The 24,703-nt window shown below is 42.4% G+C and overlaps 1 protein-coding gene across 5 annotated transcripts in view; it reads right to left on the bottom strand.

The window, feature by feature from the left end:
• slc10a7 (solute carrier family 10 member 7) overlaps positions 1 to 24,703 on the bottom strand; it is a 435,171-nt gene that overhangs the window by 85,037 nt on the left and 325,431 nt on the right. For 3 of the 5 annotated variants that reach the window (XM_068041322.1, XM_068041305.1, XM_068041314.1), the window contains one exon: positions 12,159 to 12,242. In XM_068041322.1, the coding sequence (XP_067897423.1) occupies positions 12,159 to 12,242 (84 nt within the window). Of the gene's footprint in view, positions 1 to 12,158; positions 12,243 to 17,346; positions 17,956 to 24,703 lie in introns of those variants that run through there. The other 2 variants (XM_068041330.1, XM_068041333.1) reach the window with 1 other exon arrangement.

Genomic DNA, 24,703 nt, shown 5'->3' with positions numbered 1-24,703 from the left:
GTACCTTGCTCTACGGCAACGAGGCCTGGACAACGTATGCCAGCCAAGAGCGACGTCTCAATTCATTCCATCTTCGCTGCCTTCGGAGAATACTTGGCATCAGGTGGCAGGACTATATCTCCAACACAGAAGTCCTTGAAGCGGCCAACACCCCCAGCTTATACACACTACTGAGTCAGCGGCGCTTGAGATGGCTTGGCCATGTGAGCCGCATGGAAGATGGCAGGATCCCCAAAGACACATTGTACAGCGAGCTCGCCACTGGTATCAGACCCACCGGCCGTCCATGTCTCCGTTATAAAGACGTCTGCAAACGCGACATGAAATCGTGTGACATTGATCACAAGTCGTGGGAGTCAGTTGCCAGCACTCGCCAGAGCTGGTGGGCAGCCATAAAGACAGGGCTAAATTGTGGCGAGTCGAAGAGACTTAGTAGTTGGCAGGAAAAAAGACAGAGGCGCAAGGGGAGAGCCAACTGTGCAACAGCCCCAACAAACAAATTTCTCTGCAGCACCTGTGGAAGAGCCTGTCACTCCAGAATTGGCCTTTATAGCCACTCCAGGCGCTGCTTCACAAACCACTGACCACCTCCAGGCGCGTATCCATTGTCTCTCGAGATAAGGAGGCCCAAAAGAAAAAGAAAGAAAGAAAAGAGAGTACAAGAATAAGGCAGTCTTGCTAAAATTGTACAGGGCTTTGGTGAGACCACACCTGGAGTACTATGCGCAGTTTTGGTCTCCATATCTAAGGAAGGTGTCATGCAGACCCCCGCCTGCCAAGAATGAGGCATATAAATTTTGTCACATGAACATTGATTTTTAAACTGTTGCTGGAGTGAAGAAATGACTTGTTTGAAGATCACCAGACACTGGGCTGGAAGGACATTTGCATACTAAGAGACGCTGCTTGTGGAGACAAAGGACTATTCCCTGCTCCAATTAACCCAAATGGATTTTAATCACCAGACAGTGAAGATGTAAGAAATGCTTTCCAGGGCCTGCTGAGATGATACAATCCACAAAGCCAGGACTGGTTAAATCAGCTGGTCACATGACTAACTGGCTGGTCCAGGGTTTTTGAACTAGCCACAGGACAGTTTGAATTCAGAAGGCAGTGTGCAACTGAAGCTGGAACAAGGGAGCAGCTCTCTTTCTCTCGCTTTCTCCCAAGCCACCAGACCCACACAAGACACCTCAGGAGAGAAAAGACTCTGACATTGAAACAAGTTGAAGCGTGAACTGGGCTCAATGAATAGCAGGACCTACCGGCAACCAAAGACTCCACATTGAACTCAAAGGACAGTAACTAACTACAGATATTGCCTCAAACTTTTCCCCTTTATTAGAGTCATACAGCATAGAAACAGGCCCTTCGGCCCACCACGTCCATGCCGACCATAATGCCTTTCTATACTAATCCCATCTGCCTGCATTAATCCCATATCCCTCTATGCCTTGCTCATTCAAGTACCTGTCCAGACGCCTCTTAAATGTCGCTAATGTTCCTGCCTCCACCACCTCCTCAGGCAGATCATTTCAGATACCCACTGTTCTTTGTGTGAAAAATGTACCCCTTTGATCCCCTTTAACCTTTAATCCTCCCTCTCACCTTAAATCTATGCCCTCTAGTTTTAGTCACCCCTACCATGGGAAACAGACTCTGGCTATCTACCCTATCTATGCCTCTCATAATTTTATATACCTCGATCATGTCCCCTCTCAGCCTCCTTCACTCCAGGGAAAACAGACCCAGCCTATCCAATCTCTCTTTATAATTCAAGCCCTCCAAACCAGGCAACATCCTTGTGAATCTTTTCTGCACCCTCTCTAGCTTAATCACATCTTTCCTGTAGTGCGCCGACCAGAACTGCACACAGTACTCCAAATGCGGCCTAACCAATGTTATGTACAACTGTAACATGATGTCCCAACTCTTGTACTCAATGCCTCGGCCGATGAAGGCAAGCATGCCAGATGCCTTCTTCACCACCCTGTCTACCTGTGTTGCCACTTTCAGGGAACTATGTACTTGCACCCCAAGGTCTCTCTGCTTAACAACACTCCCCAAGGCCCTGCCATTCACTGCATATGCCCTGCCCTGGTTTAACTTCCCAACATGCATCACTTCGCACTTGTCTGCGTTAAATTCCATTTGCCAATCACTTGCTCACTTTCCCAGTTGATCTATATCCTGTTGTAACCTTAGACAACCTTCTTCACTGTCCACTATACCACCAATTTTGGTGTCATCTGCAAACTTACTAACCATGCCCCCTACATACACATCCAAGTCATTAATATATATGACAAATAACAGAGGGCACAGCACCAATCCCTGCGGCACACCACTGGTCACAAGCCTCCAATCTGAAAAACAACCCTCCACTACCACCCTCTGCCTCCTGTCACCAAGCCAATTTTGTATCCAATTTGCTAGCTCACCCTGGATCCCATGTGTTCAAACCTTCTGGACCAGCCTACCATGCGGGACCTTGTTAAAGGCCTTGCTAAAGTCCATGTAAACAACGTCCATCGCCCTGCCCTCATCAATCCTCTTGGTCACATCCTCAAAAAACTCAATCAAATTCGTGAGACATGATTTCCCTCGCACAAAGCCATGCTGACTATCCCGAATCAGACCATGCTTTCCAAATGTATATAAATCCTGTCTCACAGAATCCCTTCCAATAACTTTCCCACTACTGATGTAAGGCTCTGGCCTGTAGTTCCCTGGCTTATCCCTGCTGCCCTTCTTAAATAAAGGCATAACATTAGCTTTCCTCCAGTCTTCCGGTACCTCACCCGTGGCCAACAATGATTCTTTCTACTTTTTCTGTCTCTATCTGCGTGTGTGTTTATTGCGTATGCAAGCCATCTTGGTCGCATCACATATTTGTAGTCGTTGACCGGATTAGAGTATAAGATTAATAAACATCTACCTTTCTTGTTTAAATCTAAGGATACCTGTCCGATTTCTTTGTCTTACAATTGAAGCAGTGAACAAGGATTCACTGAGGGGGGGAACTAAAACAGTGTTTCTAAAATTAAACCCTGTTACGCTTAAACCAGGCAAAAGCTGAGAGGGAACTCCTAGACCCCTTCTTACCTGGTTGTAACAAAGGATATACTTGGCTTGGAGGTGGTACAGCGAAGGTTCACTAGATAGGTTCCTTGGATGAGAGGATTGTCCTATGACAAAAGATGGAGCAAATTGGGCCTATACTCTCTGGAGTTTAGAAGAATGAGGGGTGATCTCATTGAAACATACAAGACTCTGAAAGGGTTTGACAGGGTAGACAGAGAGGTTTTTCCCCCTGGCTGGGGAATCTAGAGCACAGGGGCACATCTCAGGATAAGGGGCCGATCATTTAGGAGTGAGATGAGGAGAAATTTCTTCACTCAAAGGTTTGTGAATCTTTGGAATTCTCTAGCCCAGAGGGTTGTGGATGTTCCATCTTTGAATATATTTAAGGTTAAGAAAGATGGTTTTTGATCACTCAGGGAATCAAGGGATATGGGGAGAGGGCAGGAAAACGGAGTTGAGGTAGATGATCAGCCATAATCAAGCTCGCTCGAGGGGCCGTATGGCCTACTCCTGCTCCTATTTCTTATGTTATGTTCTTAATAGGAGGCACTCTTCTGAATTTGGGACTGCAGTATATTTTTGGGCCAAATTAGGGAACCTTAGTCTGCATCGAACTGTGGGAGTGCTGGATGCTTATACTGCATGCCTGAAATGGGAAGACTTCTATTCCATTGCACTAACATGTCACATGCACACAAAAAATAAGAACAGAAATTACATGTCTTGACTGGATAGCTTGGTGGTCGTACAGTGTGTGTAAGATACGTCATATTTGAAGAATCAAGACAATGAGGTGATCTTACTTGCTTCTTCATGCAGCATGTTCCACACATTCAGTAATATCTAAGACTGGAAACAGTAAAGCATTTATGAAGAGGTGGGGGAAGCAAAGAGACCACAACCACCAAGGCAGATTTACCAAAACATTATCATCCATGTTTAAGCAGTAGTGTTTTGTAAATGTCTGGCGTTATTCCATGTAGCACCTTTACAGGTATCCATCGGCACCTGGATTCCCAAGAAGCATCCAATGGAATGGTTAAAATAACCTGTTACAGTGGCACCAGGATATCCATCAGAGGGCAATAAAAATGCACTCCACTATCTATTTTGCAAATGCTTGCTTTGGACCTCAGTACTATATATGATTTGTACTATGAATTACTCCATCAGACTGCTAATAAGACTAAGCTATGACCAGTGCATGGATCTCATTAACATTGGGTGAGAAACCAGAACCACCAAAACTGTCTTTTCATGGCAGAAATGTATTATACCTACTAGAAGTTTGAAATAAAGTTACATTAACTAGCATAGGGTCAGATTGAGATTCTAATTAAAAATGGGGATTTAATTTCCAGATGCACTCTTAAAACACCAAGGAGTATGTTCCGAACAAACCTAATGTAAGAGGGTCATAACAGAGAGAAACTGCACACTAATTGGCTGGGTTTCACCAATGAGATGCAGATATCTAAGGATGTGCAATTATACCACAGGAGAACCAATGGATTTCGGTGAACAGCACTGAAAAAAATCTTTTCCATTTGGTAGTAGAAGCATGACTGGCAGATGGTTTGTATGAAGCAAAAAGGGTGCATCACTACACAGTATTAGTCCATTAATCTTCCCTATCAATAGAAGTCTGGTATGTCCATGGGTAGGATCTGGCCTAAGAGCTGAGAGAAGAAGTGTTAGATTTTGAAATACCACCAGTTTTCAGGCTGTATTGAGATGGTATAAAGAATAAGTGGGGTAGTGTGACTTACCACCACAACCCTGTACCCAAAAATACATAATGTAACTAATTACAATAATTTCAAACACTAACTGCTGTTATTTACCACTGTGTCTACCTATTGTGCCAACTAAAATACTTACTCTAGCTCCTATTCTACTATTTCTATATGGTGCTCTCTGAATGATACGAGGTTGAGAGGTGAATAGTTGGGAAGATCTCTCTGACGTCTTCTGGGACCGAGGTGAACCTTGTACCATTGAAGCTCCTGTCCCTGAGAGTTCTGTTTCCAGTATCCTTTATCTTGCGATATCGTGGAGTCTGGGCCCAAGTCTGAAGTTCCCTCATGAGTGGCATTGGAGGAGGCCTGAAGAAGGTAGGCTCATTGCCATTTCAAGGAAAGTCACTGACCACTCTTTACAGCATATGTTGGGCACAGGCTCATTGGTGTTTTTTCTGATCAGTGAGAGAATGGACTAAATTATTCAGATAAAGTTTTGGAATCACAGAATGGTTACAGCACCGAAGGAGGCCATTCAGCCTGTCGAATCCATGTCAGCTCTTTGAAACAGCAACTCTGCTAGTCCCAAACTCCACCCTTTCTCTGTAGCCCACAGTTATTTTTTTCCCTTCAGATCTTTATCCAATTCATTTTTGAAAGCCACAATTGAATCTGCCTCCACCACGCTCTCAGACAGTGCACTCCAGATCCTAACCACTTGCTGCGTAAAAAAGTTTTTAATTGTAAAAGTGTCATGTTAAGGCTGACCTTCAAAGCATCCATTGAAGCCGTAATAGCCTCAAGCCTGGAAGCCATCAGTGACCTTAGTAGCTCCTCCTGTCACCTTATTGCTATAGATTTCTTCTTGAACTGCAGTGTCACATGATATGACAAACTTCCTGCATTGTATTGCAGATGCATGTCGTGGGCTTCTCCCTGTTTTCCATCATCTCAATCATATGTATAAATTGTTTTCACTGCCCGCACATGAGACTGATGCACATTTAAATCTTTGAATTTCTTTCTGCTGAAACTAACTGTACTTTCCCTTGTCTGGTTTTCACCAACCTACTCAAGACACTTCAATTCCTACTTTCCTGTCTCCCACAGCCTTCCCTGTGTGCCTTTCAATGAACCTATAAGCTTCCTTCTCATGTTCCTCCTCTAGTTACTTTGTTTCTGTTTGTCAGGAAGCTTTTTCTTTGAAAGGAGAGAACATAGTGAGCAAAGAATCGAATGGCAATTACATACGAGTTAGGAGCTGGAGTAGGCCATTTGGTGCCTCAAGCCTGCTCCGTCCTATGCTAAGATCATGACTGATCTGATTGTGGCTTCAATACTTTCCTGTATAACCCCTATACCCTTTGACTTAGTCAATAAAGAATCTATCTAACTCAGACTTTAAAATATTCAATGACCCTGCCTCCACTGCTCTCTGGGGAAGAGAATTCCACAGCCTAACAACCCTTTGAGAGTAACAATTTCTCCTCATCTCCATGTTAAATGGGAGACCCCTTATTTTTAAACTGCGTCCCCTGGTTCTAGACTGTCTCATTAGGGGAAACATCCTCTCAGCATCCACCCTATCAAGTCTCCTCAAGATCTTATATGGTTCAATAAGATCACCTCTCATTCTTCTAAACTCCAATGGATGCAGGCCCAATCTGTCCAACCTTTCTTCATAAGAAAACCTGTTCATCCCAGGAATTGGTCGAGTGAACCTTTTCTGAACTGCTTTTTATGCAATTATGTCCTTTCTTAAGTAAGGAGACCAAAACTATACACAATACTCCAGATGTGGTCTTACCAACGCCCTATACAACTGTAGCAAAACTTCCTTACTTTTATATTCCATCCTCCTTGCAATAAATGACAACATTCCATTTGCCTTCCGAATCACTTGCTGTACCAGCATACTAACTTTCCGTGATTCATATACCAGGACACCCAAAACCCCCTTTACCTCAGAGTTCTGCAATTCCTCTCCATTTAAACACTTCTCTTTAGCCAGGTGTTTTCATCTATCTAACGATAAAGCTTATTCTATTTAAACTCCTCTCCTTCAAGATAAGCATAACTCTATTATGACACGCAATGTGAGTTTAGGCAGTGGTATAGAGTTAACAAGATATTATAGGGCATTTTAGGTAAGGGATGAGTCAGGCCATTATCATTCTGAAGAAAGGTCACAGACCTGAAACGTTAACTCTGTTTCTCTCTCCACAGATGCTACCAGACCTACTGAGTATTTCCAGCATTTTCTGTTTCTATTTCAGATTTCCAGCATCTATAATATTTGCTTTTATTTCTCTATATTCTTACAGGATGTGTAGGGGGATAGATTCTTTTCAGTTATCTTGGCCAACAGCGTAGCGTGAAAGATCAGCGTTAACAGAATGCTAAAGTTGGGAATTTAGTGCAAGTGGGAATTCTTGGACAAGAGTGGATTAATTAAGGAAAGCCAGGAAGGATTTGTTAAAGGCAAATCATGTTTAACTAACTTGCTTGAGTTTTTTTGATGAGGTAACAGAGAGGGTTGATGAGGGTAATGGGTTTGATGTGGTGTATATGGACTTCCAAAAGGCTTTTGATAAAGTGCCACATTAATAGGCTTGTCAGCAAAGTTGAGGCTCATGGAATAAAAGGGACAGTGACAGGATACAAAGTTAGCTAAGTGACAGAAAACAGAGAGTAGTGGTAAACAAATAAAAACAGAAAGTGCTGGAAACACTTAGCAGGTCGGGCAGCGTCTGTGGAGAGAGAAACAGAGTTTACGGTTCAAGTTGATGACCTTTCATCAGAACTGGCAAAGGTTAGAAATGTAATAGGTTTTGAGCAAGTGAAAGGGGTGCGGGGGGGGGGGGGTGTGGGGGGGAGAGGAACAAAAGGGAAGGTCTGTGATAGGGCAGAGGGCGGGAGAGATTAAATGACAAAAATATCATGAAACAAAAGGCAGTTGCTTTTCTGACTTAAGGAAGGTATTCCCCAGAGGATCAGTACTGGGACCACTTCTTTTCTTGATATATATTAATGACTTAGACTGGGTGTACAGGGCACAATTTCAAAATCTGCAGGTGACACAAAACTTGAAAGCCTTATAAATATTGAGGAGGATAGTAATAGACTTCAAGAAGACATAGATAGGCTGGTGGAATGGGTGGACACAATGAAATTTAATGCATAGAAATGTGAAGTAATATATTTTGGATGAAGAACAAGGAAAGACAATATATTTCAAAGAGGGTACAGGAACAGAGAGACCCAGGGATATATGTGCACAAATCATTGAAGATGGCAGAGCAGATTGAGAAAGTGGTTAAAAAGTCATAAAGGATCCTGGACTTTATAAATCGAGGCATAGAGTACAAAACAAAGAAGTTATGATTAATCTTTATAAAACACTGGTTTGGCCCCGACTGGAGTATTGTGTCCAGTTCTGGGCAATGCACTTTAGGAAAGATGTGAAGGTTTTAGAGAGGGTGCAGAAAAGATGAGAATGGTTCCAGGGATGAGGGATTTCAGTTACGAAGATAGATTGGGGAAGCTGGGGTTGTTCTCCTTTGAGAAAAGGTTGAGAGGATATTTGATAGATGTATTCAAAATCATGAGGGGTTTAGACAGAATAGATAGAGAGAAACTGTTCCCTTTGGCAGAGGGGTCGACATAGGTAAATAGTTGAGGGGGAGGACTGGCCTTAATGATTAAAGATGAAATCACTTTAATGATAAGAGAGGTAAATAGGCAGTGGAGACTTTATGGGTAGAATTAAGAAATAGAAAAGAATTTAAGACTGTAGCAGGAGTTGTATATAGGCCCCATGGCAGTACCTGTGAAGTGGCAGCTTGCATAAATGCAGATATTAGACAACTATGTAGTAGACGCAGAGTGGTTTTAATTGGGAATTTTAAATTTCGTATAGATTGGGATAAGCAGACTAGCACATGTCAGAAAGGTAGTGAACTTCTTGTGTGTATCCGGGATCGTTTTCTGCAACAATATGTCCTAAAACCAACAAGGGGACATGCATATTGTATTTAATAATCAGCCAGATTTAATAAATATCCTAACCTGTAGGTGAACATTTATTAAATAGCAATCACATTATGATTGACTTCAACGCAGTGTTTGAAAGGGAGAAATGTGAAACAGCTTCCAAGACTCTAGGTTTCAGTACGGCTGACTTCAAGGGATGAGACAGAGACTGTCCACAGTAAACTGGGCAAATCTGTTAATGGGTAAAATGCCAGATGATCAGAGGGAGGTGTTCAAAAAAGAATTTAATGTGATACAGAACCAATTCATTTTTAAAGGGCAAGAATTCTATTTGCCAAAAAAGACAGCCATGGACAACTGTAAAGGTAAGAGACAATATATAGCTATAAGAAAAAGCATACAAAAATGTAAAAAATAGCAGATTCTGACAAATGGGAAAGATACAAGAGCAGCAAAGGGTAACAAAGCAGATAGTAAGAACTACAAAATGCAGTATGAAAAGAAACTTGCAAGGTATATCAAAATCATCACAAAAAATGTATTATTACATAAGGTAAAAGAAGGCGGTCAGAAGCAATGTGGGCTCCTTGAAAGCAGGTAATGGTGATACTGTCAATGAAAATAAGGAAATGGAGTACACGTTGAATAATTACTTTGCGTCAATATTTACAGACATTCCAAAGAAACTATTCATGAATCTGGGACATTGCCTTGTAAGTAAGGTAACAGTAATAGGGAAATTAGTGGCACTAAAGAGTGACAAATCCCCAGGACCAGTAGGTTTCCATCCCAGGATTTTAATGGAAGAAGGAGAGAACATTGCAGATGCCCTAACTATAATCTTTCAAAGTTTTCTCGATTCAGGAACCATTCCTTTAGATTGGAAAACTGTGCCTGTCACTCTGCTATTTAAGAAAGGTGACAGAAGGAAACCAGGGGATTACAGACAGGTTAGCCTAACATCTGTTGTCAGGAATAAAAACAGAACATGCTGGAAATACTCAGCAGGTTTGGCAGCATCTGTGAATAAGAGTTAACGTTTTCGGTCTGTGACATTTCATCAGTTCTGACTGAGTGTGACATCAAGGAGCCCTAGCAAAACTGAATTCAGTGGGAATCTGGGGAAACCTCTCCAATGTTTGGAGTTATACCTAGCACAAAGGAAGATGATTCTGGTTGTTGGAGGCCAATCATCTCAGCTCCAGGACATTGTTGCAGGAGTTCCTCAGGGTAGTGTCCTAGGCCAAACCATCTTCAGCTACTTCATCAATGACCTTCCCTCCAATATAAGGTCAGGGGTGGGGATGTTGGCAGATGATTGCATAGTGTTCATTTCCATTCGGAACTCCTCAGATACTGAAGCATTCGTGCCCGTATGCACCAATACCTGGGCAACATTCAAGCTTGGGCTGATACATGGCAATAACATTCACACCATACAAGTGCCAGGCAATGACCATCTCCAACAAAAGAGAATCTAACCGTCTCCCCTTCGCGTTCAATGGCACTACCATCGCCGAATCCCCCACCATCAACATCTTGGAGGCTACCAGTGATCAGAAACTGAATTGGATCGGGCATATAAATACTGTGGCTACAAGATCAGGTCAGAGACTGGGTATTCTGCGGTGAGTAATTCATCATCTACAAGGCACAAATACTCTCAATTTGCCTGGATGAGCGCAGCTTCAACAATACTCAAGAGGTTCAACACTATCCAAAACGAAGCAGCCTCTTGATCAGCACCCATCTGCCACCTTAAACACCGACTTCCTCCACCACTGGCATACTTGCATTTAACTCTTTCCTGAAGTTGCTGCACCATTTGTGCATAAATAACGACGTCTGACATTGGTCTGACCATTAATTTGAAAGCAAAATCTGGCCCATTTTTGTTGTCTGTGTACAATGCTTTGGGAGATCAACATCAGGTGTTACATGGAAAATAATTCTATCATAGAATAGCATATTCTCTGAAGTGCTGAGCACAGGAAATTAGCTGCTATACAATTAATAAAATTGTAAACACTCAAGGTGGTAACATTTCACTTAGGCAGAACAGGGGAAGTATTCTTCTGGACAATGTTATTTTTAATCTTTATTTTACATTTTCTGCATTACATTGTGAGTGGTATACTTCAGGATAAGACTCAACAATAAGGGAAATTCTACAGCGACTCAAAGCAGTATTTTTTTAATTAGCAAATAAGGCACCGCAATAACATTCTAAACTACCAGTTCACCAAGTTTAATATTTTTCTTATTTAAATCACTGGATAGCATCCTTTATCTTACTTTCTCGTTATTTTACCATAGCCATCCAACTACAGCTTACTTTTATCTACCATTCTAGTGAGCAACAAGGAGCCAAAACAACCAAAGTGAAACCAAGTACCAGATTGTGACTTTATGTGAACAGCATATTATTAAATACTTTTCTGTGATGTTGCAGCACGTTTTAGCTATTTTATTTTAACATTTAAATTTAATATTTATTAAATTGCATATAAGTTAAAATTGTTTCCTCAATATTTAAAATCTTATGTCAATTGAAATGTGATCATTTATAAAAAGGTCATTATGACCTCAAATACTATTTAGTGCTGTTAAATGGGGATGCTGTATTTCCTTGTGCTGAAATTGGTTTATGTTGTGACTTATTTGACGTTCTCTGAAGAAAGCTTATGCTAACATGAAAATAAAAGCAAAATACTGCAGATGCTGGAAATCTGAAATAAAAACAAGAAATGCTGGAGCCACTCAGCAGGTCTGGCAGCATCTGTGGAAAGAGAAGCAGAGTTAACGTTTCGGAACCAGTTCCGAAGAAGGGTCACTGACCCGAAACGTTAACTCTGCTTCTCTTTCCACAGATGCTGCCAGACCTGCTGAGTGGTTCCAGCATTTCTTGTTTTTATATGCTAATATGAAGTTCTTTCTCTAATCTGTGGTCTGATTTCTTATTGATCTGCTTATAAGTCATGGCTGGAATTTTACGTCAGGGCGAAGGCCCCATCCACCGGCCAAAAAGTCGGGGGCGAACTTGCATCCACCAGGCCTGGAAGCCATGCCGTGATTTTACATGGCCCAAGCCCTTAATTGGCCTTGGGCGGGCTGTTTGTCACCTACCCCCATTGCTTGTAAAATTGCAGCGGAGGTGAGAAGGTGACGGGAATGGCACCCATGCCACCTCCCACTCAGTTTTATGACCCCACCCCATCGCCAGCCCACTCCCGCGCTGGATGTAAAATTCCAGCCCATATTTCAGATTCAGAGCAACTTTTAATGTTATCAGACAGGTTGTCACACAGGGAAAACTGCTGAAATATCAGTAATTATGCTTACCTGTCCAACAATGAGTGGGACTACGACAGTCATGAAAAGCTGAGAGAAAATGTAAGGAAATGGCACCGAAGAGGAAGATCCCAGCTGCAAAACCAAAAACAGAATGTGAAAAACTACTATACTAGTAACTCATCAAAACATATGTTACTTTCAATATTCATATCTACACATACCAGGCTGAAACAATGGTGGCCCGCCCACACAGAGCCACCATGATTCTAAGCGCCGCAGCTCACTTAAGTAGCTGGGGCAGGCCTTTCCCACCCGATCACGGGGAGGGGGGGGGGGCGGGCTGTTCATCACTGGCAGTGGCGTCAGCTGCCTGAGCGCAGGCGCTGATGTCATTTTTAAGGGCTTTGAACCCTCCCAATAAATTTAAATATTTAAAGCTGCAGTGAATAAAAAAAATTAAATACATTTATTTTGTCCCTTTCCCATCTGCCCAATAATAATTAAATTAATTACTTGTCTTCTCCCGCCCATCCCCCCCCCAAAACACTTAGCTTGTCCACCTGAGCTCCCCTGCCAAAAGTGCATAAACTTTAACCTAAAACTCTTCCCACCATCCTCTACACCAATGATGTCACTTAACCCCATTTCCCACCAACCCCCCGCACTGAGAAACTTACCTCCTCCCCCCTCCCCACAAGTGCTCCTTGTTTCCTGGATGGGGATCCGAAGGCATGGGAGCGCCAGCCAGTGACAGGAGGATAGCACCGGGACGGAAGGCAGCAGCGTATGTATAATTTATGCATTCATTTTAATTTATTTGAATATGTAAATTGATGGCCCGTCGCTGAGCAGCGGGGGGGTGGGGGGGGGGTTCCGCCACGAGGCCGTGCCGCCGCCAACAATATCGGACCGGGCCCTCCTGGCGTCAGGTGCATGGTGACCCTCTTCCAGAGGCATTTTCCAGCACCCCCCTGCCATGAACCCCGACACCAGGGGGTCTGTAAATTCAGCCCACCATGTTCAAATAAAAAGTAAAATAATTTTACAACCCGTATTTTTTAGGTAGAGGTTTGATAGCCATTGTGCTACAAGATGTAAATTTACACACATACAGATTACATTGACTGAAGTTGAAAGTTATAGCAATAAACAAGGAGCATTATAAAAACAACCCTGAAGTGTTTATAAGACTGGAGCAACCACTGCACCATCACAATTAATTCTATAACCCAAATAGCAAGAGTTTTCCAATTATTGCCAGGCACTACTGTTAACATTAGATGTATTATATACTTAGGTTAGATTTCAGAACAAGACATCTTATATAGGCTGTAAACTTAATTTCATGAAGTCTGCAGGTAATAGGTTCTGTTGTTACCACTGATTTCGGACATTAGCAGTCACAGCGATTGGCATAATCAATTACGCTTAGTACTTTTGGTCCATTGCTAGAACAAACAGAGTTTTTATTTAAATAGTTCTGATTTTCTCCTTTATGTACATGGAATTTTAGTCAATTGTAGTACAAGCCTCTACACACATTTTGGTGAGATGGAAGAAAGTACATAATCATCAGGTCCTTTGTGCTTTGTCCTTTGTGACAAATGCATACTTGGTGAATTTTTAAACGTTAATATTGTTCATGAGTACCATACTTTAATCTCAGTTCAGGAATATTGTAATTTCAAAGTTATATTTAAAGCTACATTTCTGACCTGAATCATTTAATTTGCAATAAACTGACAATTATATAGTTATTAAATATGAATCTTATTATTTTATACCTAGAGCTTAATTATAAACTTGAATTAATTTTCACTAGAAAAAATGGTGGCAAATCTGAACTTTAAGAAAATAAATATATACATTATGATTAGATTTTTTAATACCGTTGAATCTCCACATTTAGTAGACTGAAGTGAGCAAGAGACAATCTAACAAGATGACAGTAGCTGACATTTACCATTACACAGGAATTACTGACTCCTTAAATAACCTTAAATCTAGCTAAAGATATAAAGCGGTTAGCAATAGTGGGACTTCTCTTGAAAAACTCTGTTCTAAATATCATAACGATCCCTTGCTTTTTAGGTTTCACTCATCGTAAACTATTTTCTAATGATAGGGTGACCTGTTCCTGGGTGAATGCCAATCTGTAACCAGCCAGTGAGTGCGAACTGGTATTCAGAAATACTGGTGTTCATACCAAATTACTGGTTCAAATTTCATCCATAGTTCAAACAGATCAATGTTAGCACAGTTGAAGGCAATAAACTCTATCTCTACCAGCAGATCTGTGAAAATACTATCAGGTTAGAGACCCATTAGCTTTATTGCCTTTGGATTTCTAGTGATTATATTTTCCTTTCTTTGCTAAAATTAGCAAAAACGGTAGACATAGATGACAAGTTGAGTAGATGTGGGTCGAATATGGATAAATTTTCTATTGCATTATTTGCCTGCTGTAACAATTCTGAGGGACTGGAGAGTGTAAAGGTAGACTTGTGGCTTCTTCTATCCCTGGGAAGTAGCTGAGCCATTTACCTGTTAGTCAGTATTTTTAAAGAATCACCATAGAGGTGACAAAAATAAATAGTGCAAGGCAGAAGGAATGGTTGAAATAAATCCCCTAAAACAATGGGCTGAATTTTACAGAACCCTGACGGTGGGAGCAGTGGGGGAAGAGGTCGGAAAATGCCTTCAGCAGAGGCCTGACATAGGCCTCGATGCTGGGAAGCCTGGCCCGATATTGCTGGCGGTGGCGAGGCCTTGTGGCGGCACCCCGCCGCTTTGCGATGGAAGGTAAATTTACATATGTAAAAGAATGAATAAATCACCTATCCGTTCCCGCCGTCCATTTCGGAGCGATATTGGTGCTCTGCTATCCTGCGCCTCTGGATACCTGTTCGGCAATCTGAGGCGTGACACTGATGGGGGGGGGGGGGCGGAAGATAAGTTTTTCAGTGCGGGTGGGGAGCAGCGCAGAGTGATTTCATTGGTGTAGGGGATGATGGGAAGGAGTAAAGACTAAAGTTTATGAACTTTGGGGGGGGGAAGGTCAGGTGCACAAGGTATTTATTTTGGTGGGGAGGGGGAGAGAGCAAGGAATTAAATCTAGGGTTGTTGGTGGGGAGGGGAAGAGGGCAAGATCAATTAATTAAATTTTATAAAAAATCATTTTCCTTTAAATGGAACAATGTGGCTTGAAGCCCTTTAAAAATGGCGTCAGTGCCTGCGCGAAGGCAGCTGATGCCATTGCCAGGGACGGACCGCCCGCCCTTTCCATGTCTTCGGGGGTGTGGTCTGCCCCAGCCATTTAAACGAGCCACCAAGTTTAATATTGCGGCGGCTCCACGACATGTGTCCACGCGGGCAGACCACCATTGTTTACGTCCGCCGCGAAAATGTAAAAGCAGCCCAATGTGTTCCGAAAACTAGAACTTGCTGGCACTGGTTTAGTTGCCACATTTTACTGGATCTGAGTAACATCATTCTGCTGTGTTTCCTTACCATTTACTATATTATTATTATATATCATTGGTATATTATTGCTTAATTCACAATTAAAAAATATGCAATTATGTAGCAGGTCAGGCAGCAACTGTGGAGAGAGAAACAGAATTAACGTTTCAGGTCATTGACCTTTCATCAGAAGAAAGGACATTGACCTGAAACATTAACTCTGTTTCCCTCTCCACAGACGCTGCCTGATCCACTGAGTATTTCCAGCATTTTCTGTTTTTATTTCAGATTTCCAGCATATGCAGTATTTTATTTTTGTATACAATTAGGTAAATGGTTTTTCCATGAAATGGGACTCTAAACCTTAATAAATCAGCACCCAAGTTTGCAAATCCATGATGAAGTACACAAAACTGCAACAGTATAAAGGTGCCTATAGGATTCATAGGGGTCATTAATTTCAGATCAGTTAATTTCAACATTATAATTTTCGATTTATTATATTTGCATAATGTGAACTCAATTATAAACTCAGGAGTGTTGGCTTTATTTTGTACTTCCCAAAATACAGAATACAAATGGAATATATATTCTTATGCATATTCTGGATAATGATACATAATGGAAGTTAGAAACATATTAGTGCTTAATATATCAATTTTCTTGCATTATAGTCATTCAGCATCTGTATTTTAGATGCAATTTAGAAATATTTTCATGAATATTCTAAATAGAATTTTAATAATGACATTCACCTATCAGGAGTGAAGGGCTAGAGCCCTGAATTAATTGCTATTCAATTCCATTAATTTCTAAAAATGTTGCTATTAAATATTGTTATTGCATGATCAGCAATGTTGCAGAGGCAAAGTACAAAATACAGGAAAAAATTTTATGGCTAAAAAATATGTTGCTATTGAAATAGCATAAACAACTTACAACATACACATTTGGTAAAGAAATATTTTGCCGTAACTATTAGAACCTTAAAAAATTTAGTTTGAATGGGCTGGTGAAATGAGTGTTTCAGTCTGGCGCGTGGAAAATTTCAGTTGTAATATTTCTTGCTCAGTAAGGTCAACACCGCTTAACTTGAACCATCGGGTAGAAATTGGACTATGCTGCACTGATATTATGGACATCAAATAGAAGGCAGGGCTAATTTCGGGAACAAACAATATAGGGTCGGACAATTTTCAGGCATCCCTGGTGGCTGTCTGCATAGACGCTCGGCCACTTACATATTGTTATGACCAAGGTGGGGGGAGTCTTGCCTAGTTCCACTTCTCCACAGGTCATAACATATATTTAAATGTTTACCCAGTTACCGATATGGTCAAAAATACGCTCTACTCTTTATATTTAGAGATACAACACTGAAACAGGCCCTTTGGCCCACCAAGTCTGTGCCAACCATCAACAACCCATTTATACTAATCCTACATTAATCCCATATTTCTACCACATCCCCACTGATACTTGGGGCAATTTATAATGGCCAATTTACCTATCAACCTGAAAGTCTTTGGCTGTGGGAGGAAACCGGAGCACCCGGCGAAAACCCACGCGGTCACAGGGAGAACTTGCAAACTCCACACAGGCTGTACCCAGAATCGAACCCGGGTCGCTGAAGCTGTGAGGCTGCGGTGCTAACCACTGCGCCACTGTGCCACCCGATAAAGTTTATTCTTTATCCTAGAATAAATGACACCATCCAGGTTTCTTTAATAAACAACAAAATTATCAGTTTATTATAAAACAAGACTTATCCAGTAATGAAGCAAAGCAATAACACACAGATGGAAGTATGAAAGTTCCCTTTTAAAATCCCTGGGTAACTGGGATCTTTTCTGGAGCAGTTCTTTTCAGGCAGCATCGAGAATTAATCTGGTAGGATTTTCCAGCAGAAATGTGGCATCAGGGGTTTCAGCCAGCACACACTTGAATCACAGGGTTTTTCCAAAGACGGGAGGAAAGAGGAGCTGACACTGGACTTCTCAGGGTCTCTTAGAGAGGTGCAGGCAAAATGAGCTGGGGGGGGTTTCTTTTTCCCTGGCAGGCAAAACACCAACAATCTTCAAAACAGTTCACATCTGAACTGAACTGAAAACAATCCAAACCCCAAACAGAAAGTCATCCTCTTGACCTCCATAAACCTTGACATGTGGCTTCTCTGTAAACATCTCCCCGAAGTTCAAGGTTCTGTTGTTTATTTATTTTGAGGCAGGTGATCTCCAGTAGAGGTTGTTTTTTTACCACTCCTTGATTCTTCCAGTAAGTGTTTTCAGTCAAGTGTCCATTCAATGACTCCAGTGAAAAAAACAAAGTCCAGCATTTCTTCAGGCTTCCAAATAAATCCATTTCCACAATTTAAATACGAGTCCTTAAAAACATATTTAAAAAAATAGAAACACTCTCACAACATTATGTAAATAAGCAGCCTAATGCCTACTTTCGGCTCCCTTGCTGAAATTTAATAGAAATGTAGGGGGCAATTTCATTGCTTCTTAAAAACAGAATCATTGCTGTTGTGCCATGAGGAGCAGTAGAACTTCCCCAACTCCAAAGTATCATGATGGCTTTCACATCCGCATCGCCCCCAAAACTGCCATTTCAGGACTTGCCTTTGGGCCACTGCGAGCAAGGCACGAAGTCCAATATTCATTTTATTAACATGGGTGAGCTGCCTGTGGACACACAACAGGCATGGGCAGCAAGCTGATATAATATTAATGAGACCCGAGGCCCAATTTCAGGCCAGTCTGAGTTTTTCAAACTCCATCTGCTGGGTTAATTAATTATTTAAGGAATAATAGTAAACCCCAAGTATTTTCTGGACATATTAATGGCATAAATACAATAAAAGTGAAATAGTTTTACATTAATAGTTTTGATTTATTTGCCCAATGTTAAGTGTTATTAATATGAACTCATATTACAGGTCTTATGAACACATTAACAATATGTCCACCCACAATAGTTTTCATGGTTTCCCATGCAACGATATCCAGATTTGACTCCAGTTTAAAATTCATTGCAAAGAAATATGAATAAAGATACAACATTCAACAAGGATTGACAAGTGTTCCATTTTGTATTTATATGTGCATAAACTAAGCTTTTAACAGTTTCTGCTACACTGTGTCCGGACGTTTATGCCCCCACAAAGAGCAGTAAAGTGATGGGCCGGGGGTGGGGCTGGTGGGGAAATGGAGCAGGAGGCGCGGGGGGCCCCTTTCTGACCCACTCCTGCCTCTGCCACCACTTTACGCAGGGCTGTAGCAGCGAAAAATGACCCGCCCGCCCAGGCCCATCAAGGCCCTTAAGTGGCCACTTAAGGGCCCCCGCCTGCCTCCACGGGGATTTTACGCGTGGCTAGTCAGCGGCCCAGGCCCAAGAGAAGCGCCTGACAAAAGAAGGTGGCTCTCCGACGGCCTGGAGGGGAACCCTCATGATCAGGCACCCTGAGACTAACAGACAGACGTCCCCGCAGCCCCAATCACCCCCATCCCCCACAATCGACCACCCTTGCCTCACCGGGGCCCGACCGATCACCTCCAGCGAGGCCCCCAAAACTTATCTTCGTTCTCCGGGCTCCCTGACATCATCTTCCCGATGGCTGGGTTGTAGTCCCAGCAGTGGCAACCGCTCCCGGTGGTGCTGCTGGGACTAAGCGCTGCCGGCCTGCTGATTGGCCAGCAGCGCCATTAGGCGGGACATCTTGCCTCAAGTGGGTGGGAGTCCCACCTCAGTCCAATTAAAGGACGGGAAACCGCAAAATGTGGATCGGATCCCCAGGCCAGGGAATCCCGTCCACCAAGGGAAAAATCCTGGCCTGTATTCCTGATGCTGTTACTTTGATTTTTTTTAAACAGAGAAAAAAATCCCTGAAAATAGTGTTCTGCACCAACATGATGTACTTACCTGCAAAGATTAATTTTCATGTTCGACATTTTGTGTTAAAACAGTTATGGTGTGAGGTTTCTAGCTGTTTAAGCTGACTGAGCCACCTGTAAACCAAAACATGGGGCGGTATTTTATGCTCTCCCGTGTGGCGAGTTTGGATGTGGGGAGGGCATTTAATCGGGCGGGACCCAGCCACCTTTCCACCTACAAATAAGTCCGTGGCAGGAAGGCCCACAAACGGCCTTACCGCCCCATTGCCAATTGAGGTCTTTGGGGGCAATTAATGCCCAATTAAAGGCCTCTTCCCACTACTGCGCTGACTATGCATTGCAGCAACTCCTCAATGTTCTTTTGGCAGCACCTTCCAAACTTTTTAAAAAATTCTTTCTTGAGATGTGACAAAGCCAGCATTTGTTGCCCATCCCAAATTGTTCTTGAACTTAGTGACTTGCTAGGCCACAGACCTACGACCTCTATCATTTAGAAGGATAAGGGCAGCAGATGCATGGGAACACCACCACCTGAAAGTTCCCCTCCAAGCCACACACCATCCTGACTTGGAACTATATCGCCGTTCCTTGTCGCTGGATCAAAATCCTGGAACTCACTTCCTAACAGCACTGTTGGTTTACCTACACCACATGGACTGCAGCAGTTCAAGAAGGCAGCTCACCACCACCTTCTCAAGGGCAATTAGGGATGAGCAATAATTGCTGGCCTAGCCAGAGATGCCCACATCCTGTAAAAAAAACACACTGGTATTAACCCAGTGGCAGATGGGCCTGTTGCCATGCAGGGAGCCTGACATGCAAACCCACATGCAAACCCATGCAGGGTTGCTTGAGGTCTCCTGGGGGAGGGGGGTGGTCCCTCATTCAAAGGCACAGTCCCTGATCGAGGGATCCGGCATCAGGAAGTGAGGGGGGGGCCTGCTGAAAGCCACGCCCTGTCCTTGCTGGCAACCCCCCTACACTCACTCCCCTGCGACCCTCACCCCACAAAAGCCCTCCTGCCATCACTTACCTCTGGCCTGGGTCACTCCGTGATTTTGGGCCTCAGGTGGTTGCTGTTCCAGCAGGAGCCACCACCTCCCTGGTGGTGCCGCCGAGCATTATGAATTTCATCTACTTCCGTCAATTAATGAACTGGCACATAATGCAAGTTCAAAGATCACTCAACCACCAAAGAAAGAAAGACAGATTTGCATTTATATAGCACCTTTCACAACCACTGAATGTCCCAAATGCTTTACAGCCAAAAAAGTACTTTGAAGTGCAGGCACTGTTGTAGGAAACTTTGTTAATTTAACTTAGTTAATGTCTGGGTAGCTGCCTTTCATTAAACCTGCCACGATTGTCTAGAAAACAACAATGATTAAAAAGTAATTCATTGGCTGTAAAGTGCTTTGACACATCCTGAGGATGTCAAAGACATTGCATTTAAATGCAAGCTCTTCTTTTCTATATACAAAATTATTGATAGGTCATCCCAAGCTCTATCTTCCAGTCATGTGGCATTGTGGCACTGCTGTCTACAGCAACACCCAATTGAGGGACAGCAAAATCATATCTCTCACACAATGTTTCCTCTGGCCTTTCCATCTTCCCCTATGCTACCTCTCATTTCTTCTTTCTCGCCACGAACAACATTACCTTTCTTCCCTTCCCCAACAGTCAGAAAATATCATATTAATGCAATTTGTGTTTTAAACTAATCAAAAGAATGAGAACATAAGAACTAGAAGCAGGAGTAGGCAATTCAGCCCCTCGAGCCTGCACTGCCATTCAATACGATCATGGTTGATCTCATCTTGGCCTCAACTCCACTTTCCTGCCCATTCTCCATAACCCTTCAACCCATTACTAATTAAAAATCTGTCTATCTCCTCCTTAAATTTACTCAATGTCCCGGCATCCACCGCACACTGGGGTAGTGAGTTCCACAGACTCACGACCCTGTGAGAGAAGTAATTTCTCCTCATCTCTGTTTTAAATCTGCTATCCCTTATCCTAAAACTATGACCTCTTGTTCTAGATTGCCCCACCAGCGGAAACATCCTCTCTACGTCTGCTTTGTCAATCCCCTTAATCATCTTATATACCTCAATTAGATCTCCTCTCATTCTTATAAACTCGAGAGAGTAAAGGCCTAAACTGCTCAATCTCTCTTCATAAGACAAACCCCTCATCTCTGGAATCAATCTAATGAACCTCCTCTGAACTGCCTCCAATGCAACTATATCTCTCCTCAAGTAAAGGGACCAAAACTGTATGCAATACTTCAGATGCAAACTGACTAATGCCTTGTAAAGTTGCAGCAACACTTCCCTACTTTTATACTCTATTCCTTTAACAATAAATGCCAAAATTCCATCTGCCTTCCTCATTACCTGCTGCAACTGCAAACTAGTTTCCTGCGATTCATGCATGAGGACACCCAGATCCCTCTGCACCGAAGCACTCTGAAGTTTCTCTCCATTTAGATAATAATTTGCCTTTTTATTCTTCCAAACAAAATGGATAACCTCACACTTATCCATATTAAACTCCATCTGCCAAATTTTGGCCCATTCACCTAACCTATCCATATCCATTTGTAAATTACTTATTTCTTTATTGCAACTCACTATCCCACCTATTTTAGTGTCATCTGCAAAGTTGGCTATAGTACCTTCTATCCCTGCATCCAAGTCATTAATACAGATTGTAAATAGTTGGGGCCCGAGGACTGAACCTTGTGGCACCCCACTAGTTACATCTTGCCAACCAGAAAAGGACCCATTTATCCCGACTCTCTGTTTTCTGTTGTTTAGCCAATCCTCTATCCAAGCTAATAAATTGCCCCTAACCCCATGTGATCTTACCTTGTGTAATAACCTTTTGTGTGGCACCTTATCAAATGCCTTCTGGAAGTCCAGATATACTACATCTACAGGATCCCCATTATCCACTTCACTTGTTGCATCTTTGAAGAACTCTAACAAATTAGTCAAACACGATTTACCCTTCATAAAACCATGCTGAGTCTGATGGATTGCGTTTTAACTTTCTAAATGTCCTGTTATTACTTCCTTAATAATGGATTCTAACAATTTCCCAACAACAGATGTTAAATTAACTGGTCTATAGTTTCCCACTTTCTGCCTCCCTCCCTTTTTGAATAAGGGCGTTACATTCGCTTTTTTCCAATCCACTGGAATCTTCCCCGCATCCAGGGAATTTTGGAATATTATAACCAATGGATCCACTATCTCCGCTGCCACTTTGTTAAAGACCCTAGAATGGGGACTTGTCTACCTTCAATCCCAATAGTTTGCTCAGTACTTTTTCCCTAGAAATTGGCTGATGGCTGTAAACAACATTTTGAAAATGCTGATAGCAAGCAGCTTGGGAACATCAGCAGATAAAGGCTGTCTGACAGTCCTAAAAAGGGCAGAACACATTCTCATAACCCTCCTGCCTCTCAATCCTGCCAGCGTCTTGCTCCCCTCGACATCCAATATGAGAAAATTTAACCATCTCCCTTTGACATTCAATGGCATTACCATTGCTGAATCTCCCACCATCAACATCCTGAGGGTTACCATTCTCCAGAATCTTAACTGGACCAGCCATATAAATACTGTAGCTACAAGAGCAGGTCAGAGGCCAGGAATTCTGCAGCAAGTAACTCACCTCCTGACTCCCCAAAGCCTGTCCATCATCTACAAGGCACAAGTCAGGAGTACGATGGAATACTCTCCACTTGCCTGGATGAGTGCAGCTTCAACAACACTCAAGAAGCTTGACACCATTCAGGACAAAGCAGCCCGCTTGATTGGCAGACCATCCACCACCTTCAACATTCACTCCCTCCACCACCAACACAGAGTGGCAGCAGTGTGTACCATCTACTAGATGCACTGCAGCAACTCACCAAGCCTACTTCGACACCACCTTCCAAACTGTGACTTGTACCACCTAGAAGGCCAAGGGCAGCAGATGCAAGAGAACACCAACACCTGCAAGTTCCGCTCCAAGAATCATAGCATCCTGTCTTGGAACTATATCACCATTCCTTCACTGTCGCGGGTTCAAAAACCTGGAATTTCCTTCCAAACAGCACTGTGGGTGTATCTACACCAGTTGGACTCCAGCGGTTCAAGGCGGCTCACCACCATCTTCTCAAGGGCAATTAGGGATCAGCAACAAATGCTGGCCTTGTCACTGATGCTCACATCCCAAGGAAAAATAAAAAAACAGACCCCCATATCCTTAATACTATCAGTCACCCTTTCCTCAATGCGAGCAGGCACTGTGGCCTGTAATAGCCCTGCACTGTATGGCTTCTCCCCACTTCATAACCCTTGCCCAGGACTTTCACAGTCCATGGTTAACCCCCAAAACCTTACAGCTACTGTGAAGCCTCTTGAACTGATCTGACCTTCCATGATCATCTCAATATCCCAGAATGCTCTCAAGATATTTCAAAGTACATTGCAACCAGATGAATTACTTTTTAAGTTAACCATTACTGTAATACAGACAGAATAGTAAACTTGGCAATGTATTATCCCAGGCCTTAGAGTTCTGCTCTGAGGATTCAGATACAAATTGCCCAGAGCATAACTGTGTGTCACAAACCTCTTAATAATAAGTTAGTCCAAGAATCGTATTGGATGGATTGAAGTTGTTTTATCTATTTGGGTGGAAATTAGGAATAGCAGGAGTCAGAAAACATTGGTGGGAGTAGTTTACAGGCCCCCTAAAAGTAGTTATATTATTGGACAGAACATTAAACGGGAAATTATTGGAGCATGTAAAAATGGTAATGAATTAATTGTGGGGGACTTTAATCTGCAAATAGACTTGGACAATCGAATTGGCAACAGTGGTCTAGAAGATGAATTTGTAGAATGCTTTCGTGACAGTTTCTTGGAAGAATACGTTGCAGAAATGACTAGGGATAAAGCTATCTTAGATCTCGTATTGTGTAATGAAACAGGGTTAATAAGCAATGTCATGGAAAAAGATCCACTGGGAAATAGTGATCATAATACCATTGAATTTCATGTTAAGTTTGAAAGTGACACATTTCAATCACAAACAAGAATCTTAAACTTAAACAAAGCCAATTACAAAGGTATGAGGGGAGAATTGGCTAAGGTTAATTGGGTAAATAGATTGGAAAGTATGGCGGTAAATGAACAGTGGGAAACATTTAAAGAAACAATTTAAAGGGTTGAA

The sequence above is a fragment of the Heterodontus francisci genome, chromosome 1 (assembly GCF_036365525.1).
Source record: "Heterodontus francisci isolate sHetFra1 chromosome 1, sHetFra1.hap1, whole genome shotgun sequence".
Taxonomy (NCBI): Eukaryota; Metazoa; Chordata; class Chondrichthyes; order Heterodontiformes; family Heterodontidae; genus Heterodontus; species Heterodontus francisci.
Note: the sequence above shows the minus strand (reverse complement) of the source record. Positions and strands in the feature narration are given on the sequence as shown.